The sequence below is a fragment of the Macaca nemestrina genome, chromosome 4 (assembly GCF_043159975.1).
Source record: "Macaca nemestrina isolate mMacNem1 chromosome 4, mMacNem.hap1, whole genome shotgun sequence".
NCBI lineage: Eukaryota > Metazoa > Chordata > Mammalia > Primates > Cercopithecidae > Macaca > Macaca nemestrina.
The window spans coordinates 74,818,393-74,838,864 of NC_092128.1; the positions used below are offsets into that span (position 1 = coordinate 74,818,393).

General features: G+C 36.1%; 1 protein-coding gene across 19 annotated transcripts in view; it reads left to right on the forward strand.

Annotated features, from left to right (window-relative positions):
* LOC105475534 (protein phosphatase 1 regulatory subunit 9A) overlaps positions 1–20,472 on the forward strand; it is a 391,847-nt gene that overhangs the window by 338,282 nt on the left and 33,093 nt on the right. For 18 of the 19 annotated variants that reach the window (XR_011622153.1, XR_983434.3, XR_983433.3 and 15 more), the window contains 4 exons: positions 6,343–6,396; positions 8,897–9,126; positions 10,637–10,733; positions 10,834–11,005. Coding sequence is in view for 15 of the 19 variants with exons in the window: in XM_071094850.1 (XP_070950951.1) it covers positions 6,343–6,396; positions 8,897–9,126; positions 10,637–10,733; positions 10,834–11,005 (553 nt within the window). In the remaining 4 variants the exon portion in view is untranslated. The remainder of the gene's footprint in view (positions 1–6,342; positions 6,397–8,896; positions 9,127–10,636; positions 10,734–10,833; positions 11,006–20,472) is intronic. The other variant, XM_071094852.1, reaches the window with a different exon arrangement.

Consider the following 20,472-nt stretch of genomic DNA (forward strand, 5'->3'; position numbering starts at 1 on the left):
AAGAGATAAAAAAAAAAAAAAAAGGTAATTTCCAGTATTCACTGCTACCAAAGCACTTACTGAAGCCACCCGTCTATATAGGGTCTGCAGCTGAAAGTATGCAGTGTGCCATGCATCAGCCACCTTCCTGCATTTCCCCCTAACAGTCGCTTTCTGAACAAATATGTAATACTGAGAAAGTTAGAGAGCCTGGTTTGACGCCCCATTCCTGGGCAAGACAGTAGGGGTTGTCCACTTTTTGCTTGGGACAGAATGGATCTCAAGCCATCAATGAGGGTGGTACGAAATGTCTCCCTGATGTCAGAGGGAATCTTGGATAGATTTTTCTTAATTCACCTTCATGACTCTTTTATATTCTATGAACTGTTGTTTTTAGTTGTGTTCATTTTTGGTTATGAGTTTTTCTGTTTTTAATGTGATTTCACTGGTAATTTAGTGGAAGTTACAGCGAGGCTGGCTCAGGAACTATTAGCCAGGTGCCATTTCAACTGACTGTCCAATTTCTCCCTTGCCATTCCTCCTCAGGAGTCACAGCAATAGCAACAATTTTTAAAAATTCTACATTTCTCTTGAAGAAAAAATGGAGTCTAAAAGTTGGTTTATTTTATTTATTTAAGTCTATGAAAAAGAATCTAGAAAAGTTATAAAATGTGTGGGATAATAACATTAAGTTATCTTTATGAAAGTTTCCACTAACATGTAGGGAAGCTATAAATTGCTGCCTACTTAATAGCAAACAGTTACTTATTTTAAAAAAAGAGCTGTAATTATAGGCCATCAACTACATCCAGCAGCAGCATCATTAATAACAAGTTTATGAGTACCTACTTAGGGAGTGACCTTGTTAGAGAATCTCACCCTATGCTACATATGCTGCAATTAGTGTTACCATTCAGATTAGATTGTGATATTGTTCAGTCAGCCAGTTTTAGTTCATTTTGCATACGTGATTCCGTAAGTAAAACACTTTTGTTAATAAGTAAGATAGATACCATATGTAAACTTTTCAGCAGAAATTACAAAGAATTGTGGCAAAGCTTCAAGTTAACACCAAAATGTAGTTAAAAACAACTTTGATTTCTTTTGTGAAGCCACATTGTTGTAGGTAATACATCACTCAAATACTCATAAATATAACTGTAAAAATTTAGATTCCAATCTAGAAAGCACTTTATAAAGTTCTCTGCAAATATTAGTTATTGATTTGCTTTTGTAAAGCAACAGCAGAAAATGTTACTCTTATCTGATTGTAATATTTCTAGAACTAGAGCTCTCTTAAAACGTTTCCTACAAAGATTTTTTTCACTTTTTAAAGAAAAATGTTTTCCATGCTCTCACAGGATAAGTAGAGAGAGGGCAAAAGTTCAGTCTCACCTATTTAAGTTTCTGTGTAAAGGATGTTTCTATTTTTAGCACAGTTATATTTGGATTATATCGATCCAGTAATATGAGTACATGTTCTGTATTCATCTTTTTGAAAAAAAAAATTATACACAGCAGGTACACCTTCAGAATGTTAAATGAAAACTCCTGTTCTCGTAGGAATGTGTATGTTTATTTGTGCTGAAATCCTGAGGTGCATATCTATGGCTTTCGTGTTAAAGATGACAAAAGAGATGAAAAAGATGGTCTTGTAAGTTAAAAGACTTTGACCTGCAGTTCTTAACCTTTTCTTTTTATTTATGCCCTCCTAATCCCAAGTCTTTTCTCCAAACCTAGCTTCTCTGAAGCCCAAAAACTCCAGCAGGCATTTCAGGCTCTATTTCTATTAACCAGCCCTGTTGACCTTCTATCCCTGCAGGCAGCCTACCTGACCATTCTTGCAAACTCTTGGACCTGTACTTTGAAAAGGTTATTGATTCTTGACATAAATCTCTTAAACATGTGGAAAGGGAACTGCTCTAGGATAAGAACACTCAACCTTTAACCAACTATGCTCCTTTTGTCAAGGTCCTTCACCCCTGTGAAAAGCAATTTTCTTTTCCTCATGAAATGGAGATATCTTGGGTCCATCTTGCTCACTTTGCTTGGAAAGTAGGGTCCACGTCTGGACAAACAGGCCAAAGACACATGACATCTGATCTTGCTATAGAACAAAAGACTAAACAAGCCATCCAGCAGCAAGTTGCCTCTGACCTTTCTCACAGGGTGATCTGGAGAATTCTTACAAGGTGGTATTTATTAATCTCCATGAAGTATCTTGAAGGTAGATTCTATGTCATGTTCATGTATCCTCAGTGATTAGCATAGTACCTAGCACATAGTCTCAGTCACTAAATGCCGATTGATTATTAAGGGAGGTGGAGGTGTGCTTTCTAAGCTTCATTAATAACAACAGCAGCTGATTTAGCACCATTTTGCATTCAGTGTCAGAATGCTCAGACTACCAGAAGTGATCCATGGTTTCCAGTCGGAGTAATAACTTCTCATCTGAGAGGTTATGATGATGACATATGCCTTGGGGTTTGGGGAAAGAGTAAATGAAAAATATATCCCAAAGCAACTGGTTCAGTTAGATACATGGTTAAGGGAGGAACAGAGGTAGGAAGAGTCAAATCTGGTTTCGCTTCCACTCCACCACCTGTTTCTAGTGGGAACTTGAAGAAGGTGTGTGACTTCCCTGAGCCTCTTTCCTCATCTGAACCATGAGGTTCACAACACCTGCCCTGCCTCCCCCAGTCATTTGCAATGATAAAGGAAGATGATTAAAAATAAAGGGGCTTACAGATGTAAGAAATTTAGTATTAGTGGAAAGAACCATGGGCTGAGATTTCTAAAACCTAGCTTTGGCAACTAATAGCCTTCCAACGTAAGCTCACTAGACACAGGTCCATACTATGTAAAATGAAAGAGTTCAGTTAGTGTATTTTTGATGCTTTTCTTGTCAATAGTGATGGATTTGTAAAAATTCTCTTAATGTACATACAGAATTAAAATAATCACATATTTTAAATTTTAGGCCTTATGTGTACTAAGAAAATTTTGTCCATTCTGAATAATACGTGAATTTACACAATTCATTCTGCTTTCCTATATGTGAAGAATTTAGCTGTACTTAGTAACAGTCCAAACTTTCAGCAGTTGTTCTCACCTCACTGCTAATTAGTTCAGTTCCCTCCTGTTATCCATTTTTGGTGAGATGGGAAGGGTAGAATAGATCAACATGGGCTCTTTCACAGTTTTACCTGGGTTTGTCCCGCAGTTTGTGGATTAATCTAGTGTATTTATTCACAAGAAGGAAAGTATTGGCTCAGGACAAGAATTTCTAAACTCTGCAACCTTGACAACTACCTTCAGGTTCTTCGTTTCGTAAATGTCACACCTATCATATGTGAAAGGGCTCTTGGAGTTCCATCTAGCATTTTTCATATGGGAAACTGAGGTCCAGAGAAGCAACTTATAGAAGACACAGTGATCTGAGAAAAGAAAGTCCAAAATCCCAACAAGCTGCATGCCACATATTTGGTTACCCTACCAGGAGTTAATAAAATCTGGCACTTGCCCATAGTGCAGTGTTCACTGTGAAATCTGCCCTTTTGATTTCTTGCTTCTCTTTAAATAGAATCAGAGGTGTTCATTTTACTTCAGGTGTGACATTTTACAGCCGTTAGCATATTTAACTGCGAGATGAAGCTGGGGTAATCATATTTGAGTTCTTCAGACCATTCTCTCTTGGTCCTGGCTGAGTTTATTGAGAACGTACTCTATGCTAGCCACTGTGCTAAGTGCTTTATATGGGTTATATCACTTAATCATCCAATAAGGAAGGTTATGACTTATACGGAACTGAATTTTACAGGTGAGGAAAGTGAAATAAGAGAGGTTAAGTAATTTTCTAATGCTCTATAGAGTACATGGTAGGCCAGAGATGAATTCAGTCTAAGTTAACTACCCTTCATGCTTGTCACATGGTTGAAAGAACAAGAAGTAGATCTTGTCAATAACAATTGCAAATCCTCCAGAATCACCTAAGTGTATGGATTTTCTGGATTCCTTAGCACATAGCCATATATGTGTGTGTGCATATACATTGGTTTTGTAGATTTATATATAAATAATGTGTCTGATGTCTAAGTACTTTTGCCCTTTTTTACGTTATTAGTTTATACTGGTGGGGGAGATTAGCCTTAATATTTATTAGAGGGAGAAAAAGTTATTTTCACAGCATCCTGCACATAGCAACTCTTCAATGAATGCCTATTGAATTGATCCTTATTTTCTAAGGAAAATGGCATTGAATCAGAACGAGAAGATCCAGGTTTTAGTCCTGGTTTTAATGCTGATTCACTGTGAGGACGAGACCAGGTTGGTTGTCTTCTCTAATCTTTAGTCTTCCCGTGTCTAAAATGAGTTCAGAAGAGCCTACAGTTGGAGTATCCACTGGGCATTCAAGCCTATCTGACTGGCTAGCCTGGTGTTGTCAGGCTTCCAAAAGATCAATCCAGGCTAGGACTTAGGATGAGCATAGACCTCATCAGTGAGGGGGTAGGGAATTGCAGGGATTTCTGAGCAGCACTGTTGTGTCTTTATACCTTCTTCCAATCTAGTCATTGAGAAAACTTGTGATTAGATTCCTTGCCAGGTGCACTAATGCTCTGAGCATCTGCTAAAGGCAGGTAAGTAAGAATTGTACCACTTGTGCTGTGGTAAGAAACTAAAAGAGCCAGATTTTGTGCCTTATAAAAATAACATTTCCACATACGGTCCTACTCTAGAAACTGTTCAAGCATAGAAGCTCCTAGGAGCCAGTGAGGGTGCAAGGAGTAATAGCCACACCAGCAAGATGGCCAGAGTGACGAGGTCAGGAAGAATGTAAGCAGTGTGAGTGGGGCAGAATCAAACTAAAAAGTTTCAAAATCACCTCTCAGCACCAAGAGCGGTAACAAGAGCTGTGGCAGTGCAGACCTCATGGCCTTTTGCATAACAGGAGGGAGCACTTTACGAGGAACTTAGGAACCCTCAGGTTCTGGGCAGTTAGCCACTGGCATCCAAGGGGGTTGAATAAACCTGTCCTTGATTCTTCCATCTTCCCCTTATCATCCTTCCCACGTGTCCCCACGAACTTGGTAAAAACCAAGGGAATACAGGTTGCAAACCCAAGAGAGGGCTGAGGTTTAGGAGGTGCTATGGTCTTCACAGGTTCACATTGCTAGTCTGAAAACTCCACATTTCTGTCCTTCTGTCAGACTCACTCACTTCTGATAAGAAAACCTCTTAGCCTTACTTGATTACAGTAATAGTAAAAGTTTATGGTCCCTCATGTATACAGTCTTAAATCCAAAATGCCCCCAGTCGTCTTTGTAATTTTGTGTCAAACTAATTTAGTGGTACAACCTGACCTAACAGGATGCTATTTACAGTCTTTTTGTACCTCACTTAGTGGGAATATTCATGTTTGGTGGCAAAAATAAGTCATGTGTTTGACTATAGAGTGCCTCTAAAGACCCTGCTGTGGATAATAAACAATTTGTAGAAGATACGTCTTAACTACCTTTCTGAAGTTGGAAGAATGCTGACTTCCAAAAACATCTGGCCCCAAGGATTTCAGACAAGAAATTGTGAACCCATAAGTTGTTTCCTTAAATTTGGGAGTATTTATTGATCCCCTAAGGAAAATGAATGATTCGTTCAGTTTGTTCTTCTTCCCTTACAAAGAAAACAAAGCGGGGGAGGGACAAGCAAAACAAATGTAAACTGTTACTCTTATGCTAATAAGCTGTAGCAGAAGCTATTGGGGATCTGAGTCTTTAAAAGGAGCAGATCTTTTGGAAGACAGAAATCTGGATCTGTACGTTTCTTGCAATTAAAATAAAAAATATATATCAGAGATTTCCCCGTGCAACTGCAGTCCTCCTCTCTCCCTTTGCAGCCGAGCTGCTGAGCAGAATGTGCTTGCAACTCACAGGACCATAGCGCCACCTTTCTTGCAGATTTGGAATAAATCTTCACACTGCCAGGTTTGGAATTAAATCACATTACCAGCTCACTTGCCTGCTTATGCCGTTCAGTTAGCTAGGCTTAGCAAGGAAACAGTTCCTTGACACTCAAACCATAAAGGAAGAGCTGCAAAGAGGGCAGTAAAAAGTGTTTTCTTCTCTTGGTCCCTGAGCAATTAAATTGGTAACCTAATCTGATGTTAGGGAGTATAGACCATAAACTGTGTTTAATTAGTTTGCACCCAGTGTCATTTCACACAGTAGACACTTTAATTTACAACTGGCTGCACTGCAGCACTTTTCTAGGCCTTTTACTATGTAATAAGGCATTCTTGTAGCTGCTGAGGCTTTACAAATATAGATACACTTTCTTAGTTCAGATTTTTTCTTTCTTTTCAATTTTCAGTTGCAAATCAAACATGCAGTTACAGAAGCAGAGATTCAAAAATTGAAGACCAAGGTAAGCACCGAAACATGGTGTTTGAATTTTACTTTTTAAACTTCAGATACTATGAATAAATTCAACCCTAGGATTTGTCCCTGTATATTTGAAAGAATACAAATGTGATAGATTCATTTTCACTGTTAGGTACATAGACAAACTTGCCAGTGAGAGCAAACGCCCACATCCCCCTCAGTGCAAATTACACAATATTTTAGATATATGTATTTATGTATTTGCACATATGTGGCCTCTGAGATTTCCTTAAGTAATGTTTTTAATGGTTCAAGCTTGCAAAGTATGTTTTGATTACTAATTCCTTAAGCAAAGCTACTATATCTCCTCTTTACTTACCTTATTATAAATAGATTTAATCATTTATTTGTAGGAACAAATTTAGTATAGCACATCAATTTTTTATAAACAAGTTCTAATTTCTAATAATTAAATATTATAAACTTAATACATGCATAATTTAAGTGCCAGGTACTACTGGAAATTTTTAGTTGTTTGGTTCATATAATTTAAATTTGTGAGGGAGAAAAGGTCTTGATAAAAGGGAGTATGTATTATTAGTCTATATATTTTAATTGACAAACTTTAAGGCACTTGTATGAGACCCAGTTCTAGCAATTTTGTTTAGTTTTATCAAATATACAATTTCAAAGATTTAAAAATATATTTTAAATTACTTTTAAAGCAATATTCTTTATTGTTTCCCTGGTCTGTTAAAAATTAAGACATAATCACCCCCCAACCACCACCACCACCACCACTAATGATCTGTTTTGTTGTTCACATTGAACACTTGTTTTGGTTTCTCCATGTGTTTTAAATGGAGATGAATTACCAAGGCTATTTTGGTTAAATGCTATTCTCAGCTAATTTACTCTGCAGCTCTGTAGTCAAAATACATCTATATGTCATTCACAGTGTTAGTCCAGCTCCGTGAATAATAATTTCAAATTAGTAGTGGTTGCTAAATAAACAACTTGATACAAAACATTGCTTAATAAAAGATGCAGTAAATAACCTATTCCTGTTTTAAATTGTTATTATCTCTTGACATAGAAAGAATTGAAGATATTTTAAATTGTTGTTTTAAAAAGATCTCTTTTTCTCTGTGATTGTAAATGTTTTAATGGAGCTTATGTATTAGACTATAGACATTTAACTTAGAAAATACTATAAATTAGCATTTTATATTGTTTCATCATTATGGTGGCATGTAATATCCACAGATTAACACTTTATTATGATTCTTTATTATTCATTTCGATAATAGAATTCCTAATCTTGAAATTGTTTTGGCTGCTTTCTAACTTTGTAAACTGTTTTGCAAATGTGTTTAGTTAAAAATATTTGCAAAAACATAGATGTGTGTGTATATAAATACATGTTTACTTTTGCTAAATGCTATATGATTTTGAACATTGATAGTTTATAATGACTTTGCATCATTTTGAACTTTAAAGAAGGCATATAAAGTAGATAAAGTACCAGTTTGAAGGCCAGAGAGTTATTGGGAATGACTTTTGAGCCCTCACCTAAATGATCAGTCTTGGATTTCTGTAGAAATGAGGGTATTAGACTAGTTTACTATCTATTCCTAAGAGTCCCTAGAAGCAGAAAAACAAAAAGCTGGTTACGGCTTTCTGTTCCGGGGGAGGGACTTAAATTAACCAAGCAACAATTTATACTTTTACTTACATTATCTTTTATATTTTTATGGGAATTTAGGTTTATAAAGCTTGAGAAGTTCATTACACTACATGTAAAATAGTGAACTGTAGACTGTGTTCATGTTCATTGAAATAAAGAACAAAATAAGATCATCAAAAGGTTTAAAAGCAGAGTGAAAGTGGTTAATGTTTATCAGATGATTCTTGTGCCCAAGGAGCTATTTCAAGCATACTGATGTGTTATATCACAATTCTGTTGTATGGATGATATAATTGAGTCTTAGAGAACTTCAATTACATGTCCAAGGTTTAATGGCCAATAATGGCAGAACTGGGATTCAAATCTATGCTGAATGACTCCAGAGACCCCTTCTTAACCATTAGGCCATACTGTGCTTCTAACTCCTCTCTCCTCCCTGCCCCTCTCCACTCCCTTTTTAGTTAACTTTTTATATATCATTGTATATTTTTTAAAAAACTCTCAAAACATGTTGACATTCGTTTTTAATATTTAAAAGAGATCCCTATCAAACTCTGAAACATCATTTACTGCTCACAGCATTTCAGATCACATGATGTGATGGAAATATCATGCGATGTGGAATCCAATCCATGTTTTATTATCAAATGTGTGACCTTGGACAAATCATTTCACTTTTCAAGGCTTCCGTTTTATCATCTATGGATTCATAAAAATAATACTTGCTTTTCTCATCTTAAGTGGTTTCAGTGATTATTTATGATAACAGAACTTGATCTACAACATGCTATAAAAATGAGAGATTTTTGCTACAAAATGGCCAAATTATCTTTTCCTTGACATTTGCTTTCTCCAGCTGCAGGCAGCAGAAAATGAGAAAGTGAGGTGGGAACTAGAAAAAACCCAACTCCAACAAAACATAGAAGAGAACAAGGAAAGAATGTTGAAGTTGGAAAGCTACTGGATTGAGGCCCAAACATTATGCCACACAGTGAATGAACATCTCAAAGAGACTCAAAGCCAGTATCAGGCCTTGGAAAAGAAATACAACAAGGCAAAGAAGTTGATCAAGGATTTTCAACAAAAGTAAGCAACTTCTAATGACTAAAGAATAGTTGTGTTTGTCTAAAGAAGGCTTATGTCCAATAATTTTGGAATATCTAGTGGAATAGAAAAGATGGCTTCAGAGATATCTTTCCTATCCAGGAGCATAGTTACAGCGTAAATACACATTAAGTTTTGGAAGTCACTTCTATTACTTTTTCATGAGATTATGTTTTGTATATTTTATAGTTTTTGACTACCAGGCCTCTTGGCTATTTTTGATAATTAATTGTTGTTAGTAACTGTTAAAACATCTGAATTTCTTCATTCTTTTTGAAACACCTCTGTGACTTAGAAGCAAGAAGCCCAGCTGAAAGTCATACAGAATGACTGACTATTGGATGTGGAGCACGCAAGCCGCAGCTGGGGCCTGAATCAGGCTGCTCCTCTATTCTTAGATCAGTAGCTACAGAATTTCCCACTACAGACAGCGCACATATCGACTAGCAAGCCCCCCTGCCCTGCCACTCTGCATTTCTCAGCTGTTGAGAGAATCAGGAGGGCCTCAGTTCACTGCAGGGAGAGAGACCATTACCACATTCTGTTTTTGATTTTCAGCAGCTGTTTCTGAGCTACTGCTCCTTTGCTTCCATCTCTTGGATCTCGATGTAATGTCACGGAGACTGACCACGGAGATTTTTACTAGATTTTTTTCATCAGTTACTTCTGGCTAGTTAGAACAAATAAGTAGTGCCAATACCTTTTCTAGCTTTCCATGTCAAGCCTCAGAAGCTAAGCATATATGTAAGATTCACCATATTTCTATTATTTCCTATTATGGAAAGGATGTTTTTAATATTTAAAAGAGATTGCTATCAAAAATTTCTTGATAAAAGGGGAGTAATTATTCTCTGTGACTATAAATTCAATACATCACTGTTTTAACTTTTTGCCAAACTCTTTTTCATGAAATAATTTTATAGTAAATTTTGCTAAATTTGCATATTCTATTCCAGGTTTTCAAAATGGAGTTATTTCTCTTTTCCCCCTATTATCCTTAGGTCTATAAGTGAGTGCCCCTCTTGATGTTTCTGACCCACCCAGCCCCTCTTCACTGTTATTCATAGAAATCTTATAGTTATCTTTTTTGAACTCTTATCTAGTTACATCATTTTACTGTACTACGCTTATGACATTGGAAAAATGGAATTATTTCTACCTGACAAGTAATTGTCTCCACTAAATTACCCAACTTGGATCATTAGTGCAGTCATTCCTATCTAAATACGTATGGGTGTTCTAGAATCAGGAGCTACAAAAGAAAATTATAATAAGCTATAATAAGCAGAATCAAATCATTTTTCTTTGCCTTGTGACCCATTAAAGATGTTTTGGTTTCTTTCATTACTATACCTTTTCCTCTAACTGATTGAATGTTGTCCATTTAAATAACTGTTCAGTTGCTTATCCTACTATGCAGTTTATTGTTTCAGATAAGAACTTTCATTTATTGAGTGTATGATATAATCAGAACTATTATTTTCTTCTTAAGAGAGCTTGATTTCATCAAAAGACAGGAAGCAGAAAGAAAGAAAATAGAAGATTTGGAAAAAGCTCATCTTGTGGAAGTGCAAGGCCTCCAAGTGCGGGTGAGTTGTGTTCCCTAAGACACTAAATAATAAGATGGTTTTGCTGTACTTGGAGAGGAGTGCTGGTTTAGAGTTTTATGAATGGATTTGTTTTTCCTAGATTAGAGATTTGGAAGCTGAGGTATTCAGGCTACTGAAGCAAAATGGTACTCAAGTTAACAATAATAACAACATCTTTGAGAGAAGAACATCTCTTGGTGAAGTCTCTAAAGGGGATACCATGGAGAACTTGGATGTCAAGCAAACATCTTGCCAAGATGGCCTAAGTCAAGGTTTGTTTAACCCAACCACAAAAATCATTTTTCATAACTGTGTAATTGGCCTTTTATTTTTCTTTTTCTGGCCCAGAGATTTAAAAGTTGGAAATACCTTCCTTCTATGGGAAAGAAGAAAAGGCTTGTCAAAATAGGAGCCAATCATTTTAGCTCTTATCTTATCAAAAATAAATACTTTAATATGTAGAATTAATAAATCCCAGCTAAAGACAAGCTAAATACTATTTTTAAATCATCATAAAATTGACAGATTTAATAAACTACCTTATAAATTTTATAGTTCATCCTATCTAGGATGAACTACACTACTTACGTGTTAATGAATAAGATTTAGATTTTTTTTTTTTTTTTTTTTTTTTTTTTTTTGAGAGTCTCACTCTGTCATCTAGGCTGGAGTACAGTGGTGCAATCTCAGCTCACTGCAACCTTCGCCTGCCAGGTTCAAGCGATTCTCATGCCTCAGCCTCCCCAGTAGCTGTGATTATAGGCATGTGCCACCACGCCCAGCCCATTTTTGTATTTTTAGTAGAGGTGGGCTTTTGCCTTGTTGGCCAGGCTGGTCTCGAACTCCTGACCTCAGGTGATCCACCTGCCTTGGCTTCCCAGAGTGCTAGGATTACAGGCATGAGCTGCCGCGCCCAGCCAAGCTTTAGAATGTTTAAGTCACTAGAATAAAGATCTTTTTCATAATATCAGAAGGCAGACTGCTGCTTTCAGCACTTGAGATTTATGTAGTTAATGAAGTCCATATAGTTTTGTGCTTTTACCATGGTGTACTCATGTATACTTAGGTCTTTCATGTCAAAGACGAAATAAGACCAAAACACTGGAGACATTTTGTATTATAAATGATTATAGATGATTATCTTCATTCATACACCAACCATAAATAAATTACTTATGTTCTTACACACACACCATTCTTATTCTTAGATTGTACGTGTATGAACATGAATGACTTTTAATATCTCTGGTGTATTTGCAAATTAGAAAACATAATAATTATAAAGATAAATACACAGGAATGTGTGGCTTCATCTTTTTAAATATATACATAGTAGTCCCTGGAAAATGAAAATAAAAGAATGTAGTGCAGCAGGGTTGTCATGACAGGACCGACAACTCAGAGGCAACACTTTGACGTGCAGTAAAACCCTGTTATAATGGGCTTTTTAGAGTTTTCATGATCTTTCTCACATATTAAAATGTGTCCAGTGAGGTTTTCCTGATAAGCAAGTGTTTATATCCTATCATGAACTCTTAGAACTAAATTCTTAGCCATTAAAAATGGAAAGTATTAGAAATCTTCATTTAAAATTAAAATGATATCTGGAGATTTGAATCCATTCACTGGGTTTATATCCTTCTAATGGGTTTTCCCTAAACAGGATGTAATTTATAAATAGTGCCTCTTAGGCAGCTGAAAGAGGAGGATTTAGCATTAGCATTACCACTAAGTGAGGAGCTGTGTGACTTCAGGAAGAGTATTTCGCTTCTCTGGGTTGATATTACTGTGTATAGTATTTTAAAAGTAGTATTTCTTTCTTCACCACTTTATGACCTGTTTTGAGACTATATGATTTAGTCTTTGAAGCCAAAAAAGTAATTTATTCGAGCTCTTATGGAATTATAATTTTTATACCTGGAACACTATAAGATTGATATCTAAAGAAAAACATCAGAAATCAAACCAAATTTTTTACCTTTTTGACTATTTTAACTTTTAAAAAATTATAGTTTATATGTAATAAATACATATTCCTGCTGTGGCATACACAAAATATGAGCAGTATCTAGTAGCTTTTCATTTCTATTCATTTCTTTCAGTTTAGACATCTGTATCTTGTCAAACATATAATTAATGGTATTTATTAAATTATATGACTATGGAAGATCAACACACTATACTATTAGCATGCCCATTTGGATCAAAACCTTACATTTCTTCTGAACCCTTTTTCTATTCTACACCCTCCATTTTGCCACATAATTGTCAGTTTCCCTAGCAACACTGTCAGTTCACAGTGAGATGTGGAGACTACTAATTCTTACTGAAACCAATCCATGCTTGTGCAGTAGAGGTAGAATCGGTCATCTCAGATATTAGTAGCATACATATCAAGTGCTCTTCTAGTTTTGCTGTGAGGACAGTCAGTGATAAATCTCTTTGAATTTCAATTGCTTGATCACATAAACTAAAATGGCTTGGTCAGTAGCTGGATAGGAATGCTCTGGAAAGCACTTTTCTAAATTGATCCTTTGCTTCTGTTGCTAGGGAACGCTGAAATACTAGAGGTTTAGAAAGAAAAGTAAGGCTGCAGACCTAACATAGGCCATTCCACATTTAAAAATCCACCACCACCGTTTTGTACCAGGAGAGGGATAGCACTTCCAGTAGTTCCAAGGCTCCTGCTCATGAGATGCAAGTGTCATGCTCCCCACTTTCTACCGACTGTCCAATTCTGTTTGCTTTTCAGGCACTAGAGTGGTAGGATGAGTGGTTTAGCATGTTTTTAGGCATTGAGGTAGTTCATGAAGCAAAAGAATAATCAAGTGTAGATCAATGAAAACGGTCAGAATGAAATAGTAAAAGGAAGGGAAGGCAGGCAAAGGAGGAAGGAAGGAAGAGCCTCTGAGCAGCCGTTCCTTCATGTGTACTCATGCTCATCCAAAATGATGTGACTCTCAATATTGAATTACAGATTTTTGATGAGTAAAAGCTTTTTCCAAACCATACAAAAATTTAGCACAAATTTAAAATTATGTTTGACCACCATTTGTGTGTTTATCTCTAAAACCTAAGCCAACTCAAGTATTATTAAAATTTTGATAACAATCATCAATACAAATTTGTTATTGAATGTAATCTAACACTTTTTTCTTATCATGATTACAGAAAGCTGATGTAACAAATTTTTTTCCACCAAGAGCCATAACAGACCCCAAATCCATTCTAGTTTATACTAGTGTGCTGGTCAAGTATTTTCCTTGTGCTCCAGGAGAGGAGAAATGATAATTATGCCCTGCTGCTCTTTCATGCTTGTCATTTCTTAGTGCCTAAATAATGCCAGGATTAGGATAAAAACAGAGAATAGGTATGTTAGCGTGATCTTGGTAGGCTAAAAGCTTGTAATATTAGTTTTATTGGATTTTCTAGAAAAGTCACAGAAGCAACACGTTCTGAGCTTCTAGAAATTCCAGGATCCTTATGTTGATACCGTTTGCAGCTTCAAATATTTTGTAGGCTGGTTTGCTAAAGGATTATGCATATCCCACAGAGATACTGAAAGAAAGACTAGAGCCAGTAGGTGGAAGTTACCTATGAAGGCATATTCTGGCTGTTCTACCATGAGAGATCAGGAGTAAGTATGATATCATTTAAAAAATTATTTTGAACACTGAAAACCTGCTTCCAGGAAGGCTTTAGGTGGCACACTGACTTGTAAGAGAAGGAGTGGCTACTAGGCAGAAAGAAAGTACTAGGTCCTGCTGATTATACTGCAAGGTATATGATTTGTGGGATCAAGGATGAAAGAGGAAAAGTTTGGTAGGAGACAAATAAATAGAATTTAAGGTACTATGTAAGCATCTCAAAAGATGAGAGGGAGTTCAAAGAAGAGAAAATTGAATAACATTAGCATAACTTTTTTCTGATTCATAGTCTTTATGTTAAAAAGGTAGAGCCATTTGAAATGGCATAGTGTGTTCTTGGAGTGAAAGTGGGCTTTGACTGCAGAAAGGTTTGTACATAATTTTGTAAGCATTGCGACCCATTCACAGTCTTGAGGCATAACAGGAACTTAGTCACTTGCAGGTCTGTAAATGTAACTCAAAGATTTCTGTGAAGTTTGAATATTGCTACCAAGTGCTGCTTCATTTCCTTCTCACACCTACCTACTCCATCAGTGGACCACCAGTTAGGTAATACTGCATGTTATCTTCCCAAAAGTGTGAACAAGGAGGGTTATATAAAGCATTTTATACTTTGTTCCCTTAGTTGCTTACTGTTCCTTAGCTCTAATGAAAACTGAGCAAGAAGAAAATATTTAAATTGCAAGATTATAGGAAGGATTATAAAAGATTATAGGAAAGTTATAATCTTTCCTATAAGCTCATAGAAAAGTCTAGACTTTCATAATAGATTGTGGCTGAAATTAATTACTCAGTCTTGGATTTTTTCAAAAATAGGAATATTTCTTAGGTACTTCCCAGCTAATTTTAAACTATCCTAGAGGAAGGAGCATAAGAATATGAAAATAATCCCTTTTATTTCCTCTCCTCTCTCTTACTCTTTTTCCACAAAATGGTTTGGCTGTTGCAGTAAGACCCCAGATACCCCGAAAGTAGATCCCCAAGGTGGTAGTCTGCACGTGTATCCTAAACTCAACTTCCCTGATCCCAGACCCAGAAATTGTAGACATGTGAGTGGAACTCTGAGTCAGCTTACATATTGAATCGAGCCAATTCTGTGGTCATCAGGCCTCATCTACTTGGTATTTGCTTCTTGTGACCCAGTTGTTAGAGAATCTTACTTCTCTGTATTTACTCACTTCTCTGAAATTTACTCAGATTTAATAAATAGGGTCTTTATCAGGAATAACAAGAGAAAATACACTGCCATTAAGAGTATCTGTCTTTTCCACTACCCATGTGTTTTAAAATTCTCATAATTCATTTATTCATGTACTGTCTAGAAGTAATTTGGAGAGACACTTTATGTGACAGGATAGGGGAACTGAAAGTGGTAAGATGAGAGAGAAGAATGAATGGAACCAGAAATGATGCTGCAACCAAATATATCACAATTACACTTTTTATAAGGTTGGACCCTCAATTTGGCTCTAGGCTTTCTAATTACCAGAAGGAAAAGGAAACCCTTGTCAATTATATTATTCACAGTATTTATAAGATAAAAACAAACTGCTAAAGGAAAATACAATTACTGGTAACAAGTAAAATAATGCATGATTTGTGGCAAACGGTGCTGTTGATATTGATAATATCCTTAAAGGAGATCCACTAATGATTTTACTAAGATATTTTCACATAGTGACCCTCAGTGTTGGCTAATGTCATCATACAAACATACAAAATAGTGTTCAGTAAAAGGAATTAAGCTACTGAGGAGAGGGGATGGATAGGATATCATGGTACTGTTGACTAGCTTGGTGCTCAGGGAGAAAAGTCTGTCATGGCCAGACACGGTGGCTCATACCTGTAATCCCAGCAATTTGGGCGGCCAAGGCAGGTGGATCACCTGAAGTCAGGAGTTTGAGAGCAGCCTGGTCAACATGGTGAAACCCTGTCTCTACTAAAAAATACAAAAAAATTAGACAGGCGTGGTGGCAGGTGCCCAGCTACTCGGGAGGCTGATGCAGGGCAATTGCTTGAACCCAGGAAGCCAAGGTTGCAGTGAGCTGAAATCGCCCCATTGCACTCCAGCCTGGGTGATAAGAGCAAAACTCTATCAGAGAGAGAGAGAGAGAGAGAGAGAGAGAGAGAGAAGGAAAGGAGAAAGGGGAAAGGGGAAAGGGGAGGAAAGGACTGTCATGTATGTCAAGTCATTTTTGTTTTTTTGTTTTTTTGTGGGTTTTTTTGATAGGAAGTTTTGTTTCCCAGGCTGGAGTGCAGTGGTGTGATCTCAGCTCACTGCACCCTCTGCCTCCCAGGTTCAAGTGATTCTCTTGCCTCAGCCTCCCGAATAGTTGGGATTACAGGCACCAGCCACCACGCCCCGCTAATTTTGTTTTTTGCATTTTTGGTAGAGATGGGGGTCTCACCATGTTGGCCAGGCTGGTCTCGAACTCCTGACCTCAGGTGATCCACTTGCCTTGGCCTCCCAAAGTGTTGGGATTATAGGCGTGAGCCACCCGTGCCCTGCCCCAGTTTTTTAATTATATTGTTCAAAACTTCTAGAATATATTACTGAAAGAGATGTGTAAAAAATTTCACATTGTGATTGTGGACTTACCTATTTTCTGGCTATGTCAGTTTTATGTGTTTTAAGGTGATGTTAATAGATATATTCAGTTTAGAATTGTTCAGTCTTTCTGGTAGATTGTCCTTTGATCATTAGGAAGTATTCCTCTTTATTCCTAGTATTTCACCTTACTATATACTTTATCCAGTATTTAGAGAGCTGTGTCAACTATCTTTTGATTAGTGTTTGTATTGCGTATCTTTTTTTATCCTTTTGCTTTCAACCTTTCTATATCTCTTGTAAACAGTATGTAATTGTTGTTTTTTTATTACAGTCTATCTCTATTTTTTAAATGCACTTTAAAAGTTGCTATTTAATTTATTTACTAATATGTAGAGTTTAAATCTAACATCTTACTATTTGTTTCCTGTTTGTTCTTTTGTGTTTTCTTGCCTTCTTTTGGATTAATCAAGTGTTTTCCTTTTATTTCATTTTTCTCTATATTAGCTTTTATTCTTCTTTTAGTGGATACCTACAGATATAATTTATAAATTCTAATTGATAAATAATAATATTTGCAGGAGAGGCCAGGTGCGGTGGCTCATGCCTGTAATGCGAGCACTTTGGGAGGCCAAGGTGGGTGGATCACTTGAGGTCAGGTGTTCGAGACCAGCCTGGCCAACATGGTGAGACACCGTCTGTACTAAAAATACAAAAATTAGCCAGGTTTGGTGGCAGTGCCTGTAATCCCAGCTGCTCAAGAGACTGAAGTAGGAGAATCGCTTGAACCCAGGAGACTGAGGTTTCAGTGAGCCGAGATCAGGCCACTGCACTCCAGCCTGGGCGACAGAGTAAGACTCTGTCTCCAAAAAAATAAATAAAAGAAAAAAAGATATTTGCAGGAGAGTACAAGCTGAGTATTCATTAAGATATCTCCCATTCATGTGTTATAGTTCTTAAATTAGCTTTTTATAAATATTGAAGGGCAATGAGCTACAGGTTATACTCCCTGGAAAATACCTTGAATATGGTTTTTTGTTTTTGTTTTTCTTTTTTGTAATTAGTGGAGTGCATATTTGTATATCTTAACAAACAATTTAATTGGAGATGGAGTTAATACATTTTTATGAGATTTAAGCTGTTTACATGGTTGTGTTCTGGAATAGTGAGTTGTTTCTAAAATGTATATGGATGAATTGCTTGGCCCAGAATAAGGGCCAGGTTCTCCTGAGGAAGAACAAGGTGAGGAACTTGTTCTTCTAGATACTGAGATTCATTATGAAGTAAAAGTGATTAAGACCATGTGGTGTAGTCTCAACAACTGTCAAGTGGACTAATATGCAGAATACGGAGTCCAGAAGCAGACTGACACATTTACATCAATTTGAGAATAATACAGAGCAGACACTGCAGTTCTGTGGGTAAAGGATGGACTAATAAATGGTGCTAGGAAAATTGACCATCCATATGGAAAAAAATGAATTGGATTCCACCTCACATTATTCATGAAATAAGTTCCAAATGGATTACAGTCTCAAATTTGAAAGACAATACTTAACACGCTTAGAAGAAAATGTAGGTTTCATATGATTTCTTAAGACACAAAAATTCCAAATCATAAAAAGGTTTGGTAAATTTGACCACAGTAATATTAAGAAAATCTGATCATTAAAAGACATTATAAAGTACATGGAAAGAAGCCGAAAATTGAAGAGGATATTTGTAGCATGTATAACTAAGAAAAAAATATTGTTGTCCACAATAAATTGAGAACTCACATAAATCGTAGGAAAAACACAACCAACATAGTAGAAAAATGGGCAAAATGCATAAGAAGTTCACAAAAACAGGAACCTAAACGTTAGTAAACATAGACATTCAACTTCACTAGCAAAAATTAAACAATTGGCAAAGATAAAGTTTCACAGTAAAATGTGATAGCCAGAACATGGAAAAACAGGAAAATTCATAAAACTGTTTCATTAAAATAATTTAGCATTATCCATTAAAATAGAAGATGTGAAAATCCTATGGCCCAGCAAATTTACTTCGATGTGTATATATATCCTCCAGAAACTCTTGTCAATGTATACCAAAAGGCATATTCAAAAACATTCCATGTAGCATTGTTTGTATAGCTGCAGTAAAAAAGTTAATTAATTTTAGTTACACCTTTCAACATAATGTTGAGCAAACAAACCAGCTAACTAAAAAACAATTTGCAGAATATTATATACAATTCACTACCATGCATCTGAAGTTTAAAAGCAAGAAAGACTAATCAATATATTCTTTAGGGATAAATTTATGGAATAACTAGAAGAAAACACAGGGGTTACAACTAGAAATAGAGAACAGAGAGGGCTTCAAAAGTAATAATTTTATAGTTTAGGCTTGATAGAGGTACAGGGTTGTCTTTTTTTTTTTGTTTTTTCATATGACTTACATTGTTGGTACACATTTGTATGTAAATGTTTTAGAATGGAAACTTTAAAATAATTAAAAGGTAAGAATAAGCAAACCACAAAAGATTTTTTAGGCTAAAAAATACATATTAGTTTAATGTTTAGTAAGAAAATAAAAAAGGATAGCATCAGCCAGACATTTATATCCATAAGTGTGTTCCTAAGGTCATTGGAGTCCTCCTCCAAGACATCATTTTCTTTGTCCTTTTTGCCAATCTCTTGAGCCCTCAAAATTAGCAGCTCTTTTCAGATACCTGTGGATTTGAAGCGAGGCCAGACCCCTACCACCACATCTGATTTATTTCCTGATAGAGTTTGAGAGTGCATTAAGCATTCTCTTTTAGCATTGGAACCTATAATTTTAAAGTAAGGTTAAAGGCGTGATCAAAGCCAGAATTGATTAGATGGAAAGTCGCTAAAAGAAAAGTGAATGCCTGCACTACATTGTCAGGAGACTGCCGTACAAGAGCGTTAGGCACAGAGCAATGAGGTAAGTGTTTCATGCTGTCACACTGTTTAGTTCTAAACCGGAGCCTGGGGAATTCTAGAGTACATTCAGCCTTTTCAAAAAAAAAAGAAAAAAATTATGCATACCAATACAATATGGTAAACTTTCACAATTTTCATTTTTCTTGAAAACTTACTTTCAATTTTGTTTAATCCCCAATAAATAATTTTGACCATGAAATATTGAATTGCACTAATTAAAGGGTGAACATTCCTGGTAAATCACTCTGGTAAATTTTAATGAACAAGCCAAGTGAATGAGAAATCAATATTTATTGATTATTTTCTGGCATATCGTTAAGGCCAAAATCTGTCCTCTTACTTAAAAAGCAAAGCACCTAAATTGCCTGTCTAGTTTTGTGCAAGTTTTGAATCTGCCTACTTGTAAACAATTGAAACTTTTGTTGCCAAATCAATGAGACATTCTAAAGGAGGTATTCAGTGGCAAATTGACAGCTCTGCTTCATTCATATTTCTCACTGCATCTTCATAAATTCATAGAATCCACCAGACCCTTCAATCATACTGAGTTATAAAATAGTACTGGGAGAGATCTAGGCCAGGCACGGTGG